General features: G+C 37.3%; 1 protein-coding gene across 1 annotated transcript in view; it reads left to right on the top strand.

Moving 5' to 3' along the window:
• The window catches only part of crybg2 (crystallin beta-gamma domain containing 2), a 61868-nt gene extending 56002 nt beyond the window's left edge, over positions 1-5866 (top strand). Inside the window, exons 16-22 of the mRNA XM_079878858.1 lie at positions 485-597; positions 681-810; positions 2485-2624; positions 3162-3285; positions 3603-3761; positions 4144-4303; positions 5031-5866. Of these exons, the coding sequence (XP_079734984.1) occupies positions 485-597; positions 681-810; positions 2485-2624; positions 3162-3285; positions 3603-3761; positions 4144-4303; positions 5031-5119 (915 nt within the window). The 3' untranslated portion in view covers positions 5120-5866. The remainder of the gene's footprint in view (positions 1-484; positions 598-680; positions 811-2484; positions 2625-3161; positions 3286-3602; positions 3762-4143; positions 4304-5030) is intronic.
• The last annotated feature ends 306 nt before the right edge of the window (positions 5867-6172 follow it).

The following is a 6172-nucleotide window of genomic DNA, read 5'->3' as shown; positions in this document are numbered from 1 at the left end:
TTTTGATCAATTTTATGCATCCTTGTCACATAAAGGTGCTAATTATAAGTCATTTTAAGTCATCTCTGAAAATTAATCATTTTTCTCAGGCCTATTTATAATGTTGGATATGTTTATATTAGTGAGTAAAATTCTTAAGGTCTGAAATGTTCGGATGGCAGTATGCCAGGACCTTTAGTCTTGATTTTAAAATGCTTTATGGTTTAATTAAAAGTGTTTTCCGTATTTTTGTGTGACTTATTTTTATTGTGTTTCTGTGAAGCTTGGTCAGCAGAAATGTTGTTTTAAGTTCAATATAAATAAAAGTGACTCTGACCTTTCTTTTAAACTTCTTCCTGGCCGAAGCTTGTGAACGGTTGTGACTGAAGTTCATGTTCATCCTGCTCTGGTGGACCGTGTGTCCTCGCCGCAGCGCTAGTGCACATATTCATAGTCAGGATGTTCGCTAACGGTTTGCTAACAGTGCTCATGTGTTCCTCTGTAGGTGCTGCTGTACTCAGATCTGGATTTCCAGGGCTCGTGTCGAGTCTGTCATCAGAACCAGAGCTGTTTGCCTGAAGGTCTGCCGGTCGGATCCGTCCGGGTCGTGGGAGGAAGGTCAGTGAAGGTCATTTACTCTATCATTCACTGTGTTCACTCTCGGACTGTGGGAACTCAGGTGTACACCTCTGTGATTTCAGCTGGGTGCTCTATGGAGGAGAGAAGTTCACGGGAAGCACGTGTGTCTTATCTGAAGGACATTATCCCAACCTGACCAGCACGGGCTTCCCCCCCAACTCCAGCGTTCGCTCGGTCAAAGCCGTTCCAATGGTGAGGAAACTCAGTGAATGAGGCATTTATATAGCGCTTACAATAGACAATCACAGTGAACAGACCCGGAAACACTTTATTCTCATCTATTCCTCTCTGATCTAAGTGTGTGTGTGATGGAGACTGAAACACAGCGGCAATATATTGATGGTCGAAAACATCAAAACGAAGACAGTTAGGTGCATCACAGAGAAAAACTGTGCTTTCTTGCTCAGCGTGCTTCTGGAGTAATGATGTGAGCCTCGATCCCATGAGAAACCTGGAGACGAGCGTGTCTCTTTCATCGGCTGTGTTTAGATGTGGAGCGCGGGGCTAGTTGTCACACACTTGTTTTAAATACTCCCACACATGCTATCATGACGAAACTTGGTGTATTTACTAGTTGCCATATCAACACTATATAGAGAAAAAATTGCGCCAAAATTAAAAAAAATTTGGAAGATATCCAGACATTTATTAAACCATAGCAAAAGTACATTTCTTACTTAAGGTAATTTTTCATCTCTATTTTTTGTGTTTATTTAAAATTAGACAAATCTGATATTATTTTAATCTCCAATATGTTGTTTAATGCTTCGCTAACTAGCAGAAGACACTAGCCGGGTCTAAACCCCAGTTGTGCAGACGGGGCCCCTATTAGAAATATGCTATTATATTCTATACTTTTATTAATTCTATTGAGAAAAAGGTGAATAAAGACTGAGAGTCAATGTTCAGAAATTACTAATTATTAATTTGTTTTGAACTATGTTGTATAGCTGTGTTTTCCTGTGTTCGTAGTCAAAAATGAGTTTATATTTAATTATTAAAAAATGTAATTTTTTTATATGCAAAAGTTAATAATTGTATTTTATTTTAGAAAATATTTTAGTTTGTCTTGTTATTTTTTTTTATTAGATCAGAGAGCATTTTAAGCTGTCATATGGTCATGTTACAGTGTACCCCGCCTATGGGGCATGTTGTCACATTTCACTTCCATTATTTCGGGGTATATCAAGAAAAAAGTGTATACTGTATTAATAAAACAAAACCACATAATTGTACTAGACATGTGTGAAATTAATGTGGGAAAAAATAAATACTCTGAACGATAAGTAGATTTACACAAACTGAGAAAGTCAGAAAGCGTTACTTTGCGCCGCGCTCTCCCCTAAGACACGAGCAAACCTCTTCACTCCCGCATACACGCACGCGGCACTTCTCATTATTCTGATTATTCCAAAAAATAAATTATTTCAATTTTCTGATTATTTCTATTGCCATTATTCACATATGCACAGCATAAATGATAAACTCGCTGTGTGTTTCTGCCCACTCTTTTAATCCACTTACATTAAATGCTAAACATATTTCAGTGGATGTATTGGATTCATTTCGGTGTTTTCGACCATCAATATACAGCATTACGTTCATGTTCGCATGAGCTGAGTCTCTTCTGCACTCCGCTGCGTTTCAGTCTTCATCACACACACACTTTGATCAGAGCGGAATAGATGAGAATAAAGTCTTTCCGTTCCTGTTTATTGTGATTAAAATCGCCATACGGTGGATATTTTACTACGATTATGAACTGACTTGCATGGATTTGAATGAGGTAAAGTTTACTGGCAGTATCTCATCATGAGGATGATGATGATGATGATGCAGTCACTGATGTTGGTCACTCTCTCTCAGAGCTTTTCGGTGCCGTCGATCTCTCTCTTTGGCTTGGAGTGTTTTGAAGGTCGAGAGGTCAATATCGACACGCTGGTTTCCAACATGCAGGAGGAAGGGTTTAACACACACTTCCTCTCTGTCAGGGTCAACAGAGGCTGGTGAGTTTGCAATGCTGGTTATTATTGCTTCATATGGGATGATATTTTCACACATATACTTTTTTTTAAAAAGTCTCTTCTGCTCATCAAAGCTGCAATTATTTGATCAAAAATACAGTAAAACTGTGAAATATTATTCCAGTGTAAATCATCTGTTTTCTATGTGAATATACAGTAAAGTGTAATTTATTCCTGTGATCAAAGCTGAATGTTCAGCATCATTACTCCAGTCTTCAGTGTCACATGATCCTCCAGAAATCACTCTAATATGAGGATCTGATGATCAACTAACATTTATGATTATTATCAGTGTTTAAATCAGTTTTTTCAACGGAAAACTTTTTTTTTTCAGGATTCTTTGATAAATAGAAAGTTCAAAAGAACCGCATTTATTTGAAATATAATCTTCTGTAACACTATAAATGTCTTTACTGTCACTTTTGATCAATTTAATGCATTCTTGATGAATAAGACTATAATCTAATCTTAACCAACCCCAGTTGTGCACATGTCAAAAGCATGCCGATGTCTCCTCAGCTGGGTGTTGTGTGAGCACAGCAACTACAGGGGGCGCCAGTTCCTTCTGGAACCCATTGAAATCACGAACTGGCACCAGTTCAGCTCAGTGTCCTGCGTCGGCTCCCTGTATCCCATCAGACAAGTCAGTTTCGCCTCCACATGACCTCTTCTCCTGTTTTCTTTAGTGTATTGGTTCTTTTCTTTGGTTGGTTTTACTAATTTATATTTAAGTTTAAGTTTTGCTACTCGTGTTGTGTGGTTACTCTTAGCTATGTTGCTCTTGTGTTTTGTTATGCATGTTATATCTTCTTTTAATCTTGTTGTTCTGTAAAGAACTTTGGTCCGCCTAGTGGCTGTTGTAAATGTGCTATATAAATAAAATTGAACTTGAACTTGAACTATGAGTGATGTTATTTACACAAGAGTATTTTGTATGATTGTTTGTTAATATCCCTGTAGAAGCAAAGGCTGTTCCGCGTGAGGAATAAGGAGACGGGCCACTATATATCCGTGCAGGGGGGAGTGGAGGACATGAAGACGGGTCGCGTGGTCGTGTCGGAGCAGGTCGAGGGAATGAGTGACGTGTGGCTCTATCAGGACGGGCTCATCAAGAACAAGGTGTGTCACATTTCATGTCATTTAATATTCTACAATATTATTGATCTGCATCGACACCATTATATGAGAACTGAACTGAGCTGGACGATGACATCACGGTTTCCTCTAAACTAAATTAATAACTTTTTTACAACAAAGATTAACCATCACTGACCTTACTTAAGCTGGACTGTGACGCTATTTTCTTCTGGAAACAAACTTATTTTCCTGTTGTCTCTGTAAAGCTGCTATATAAATAGTATATATAAATATATACAATATAATATATATATATATATAAAGTGCTATATAAATAAGTGTGACTTGACTTACGCTTCAATTGTGTACTTATTCACCGTTTCAAACTCATTGTTGACGGTGTGTGTGTGTGTGTGTGTGTCAGCTGGCCCGAAGCACGAGTCTTCAGGTGATGGGGAACGTGGAGTCCGGTGCTAAAGTGGTGTTGTGGACGGAGACGCGTGTGCCGGTGCAAACCTGGAGCGCAGAGGTCAGAGGTCAAATCAAGAGCAACACCTTCCCTGGGATGGTGCTGGATATCAAGGGTGAGAACAAGCTTTAACAAGTCATTTATTTTATGATTTTGATATTATTTTATTATTAAAAAATTACATTTTATAAACATTTTTTATTAATATTGTTATTAATAAATAAAATATATCATTTTAGTTTAGAATGCAAAAATGTAAGAGTATCTGAAATTAAATCTATTCAGAAGTGTCATGCTATACTTCATACAAACTTTTGGTCACGTTTGTATTTCTGATCTTTGCATAATTATTATGCATGCAGTTTTTAATTATGTTAACTATGTTTGAGGAATACTTTACATTTTTATTTGTCACACTACATTATTCCTCTACACTAAATGTACAGCAAAAAAAAAAAATAAAAGAAAAAAATTGGTGACCTGTAAAAACACATACAGTAAACTGTTTTGTTTGTTTTTTTAAAGAAAGAAATGTAAACTTTTATTCAGCGAGGATGCATTCACACTGTTTAAAATATATTTCAAGTAAATATATGGAGTTCAACTTAAAATCTTGATATTGGAAACCAAAAGTTATTTGACAATCACTCAAAACTAAATCTAAACTTAAGAAATCTTGATTCCGCCACGGAATAAACGTAAAGAGCTGCAGTTGCAAGTTTATATTAGAAAAAGTCGAGACTACCTTTTTTCTTTTTTATTTCATGGCAGAGACAAGCTTCCATAAAAAACACATTTTTGTAAAAACCATGTGGCAATCTAATTCCTCTGTTTTTTTACAGGAGGCAAAACATACGACAAAGAGCATTTGGTGATCCGAGAGGAGAATGAGGAGCGAGAGAGCCAGCAGTGGGAGCTGGAGTTTGTTTAACCCCGCCCCCTCTCATGATCATGTGACCCGCCTCTCCATCTGACCCCGCCCCCTCTCATGATCATGTGACCCGCCTCTCCTTCTAACTCCACCCACTCTGACATACACTCATTCTCTCGCACAGATGAAGAGGATTTATCCTGTGTAGAAGAGATTAAACCGATACATTCACCAATGACAGCAGAGGTCAGAGGTCACCCGAGCTCACGCCTGCATCCAGTGTGTCTTATTTGCACATAAAACATGAATATTAACTACAGGTCATTTTACGATGTACACACTGAAGATGGTGCTGGTGGTTTAACCTTTATAAAGTCACTTAAAAACCAGATATTTTCCATATGCATCACATTGTTGAATATAGTGCTTTCTCTCAGATTTCATATATGAATCCAGTGACTTTCGAAGCATTCTTTCATTTCTGCTCATTTTGTTTGTTTACACACTAATGTTATTTTATTTTCCTACATGTTATTTGACATATTGGGTATATTCTGGTTTGTATGCTTTAATATCGACATTAGTTTATAGCCGCTGCAAATGCTGTTCGCTTGAATCCTGCCGGGTTTGTTTTTAATACCAAAACGTGTATTGATGTCAGAGTCAGTATAAAATCACCATGTCTTTGGAAAACCAAGAAACTTTAATATGTGTAAATGTTATTTTTCAAAGGATAATGTGATAAATATTATGTAACAGGGAGTGGCTTTAATTTTGTAATAAAACTGTAAAACAAAATCATGTCAGAATTCATTGTAGTTCTTGTTCTTCTTCATCTTCTCTTTGCAACCACATAGCAACACCCTAGCAACCACCTGAGTACCCTAGCAACCGCATAGCAAACTATTTATCTGAGAGACTTAAAACCTTCAAACTTTGACATTCAAACTTAAAACCACTTCAAGTTTAAATCCTTTAAACTTTTAAAACTCTGTCTGTCTAAACTATTACACACTTCAAGCTTTTACAATTACTTCTCGGGCATCTCGGGAACCGCACTCCAATGGTTCAAGTCTTCCCTCTCAGTGGGTTCTTCAGGGTGTCGTGGAGGGG

The sequence above is a fragment of the Squalius cephalus genome (assembly GCF_949319135.1).
Source record: "Squalius cephalus genome assembly, chromosome: 8".
Lineage (NCBI taxonomy): Eukaryota > Metazoa > Chordata > Actinopteri > Cypriniformes > Leuciscidae > Squalius > Squalius cephalus.
This window is presented reverse-complemented; position numbering and strand designations above follow the sequence as displayed.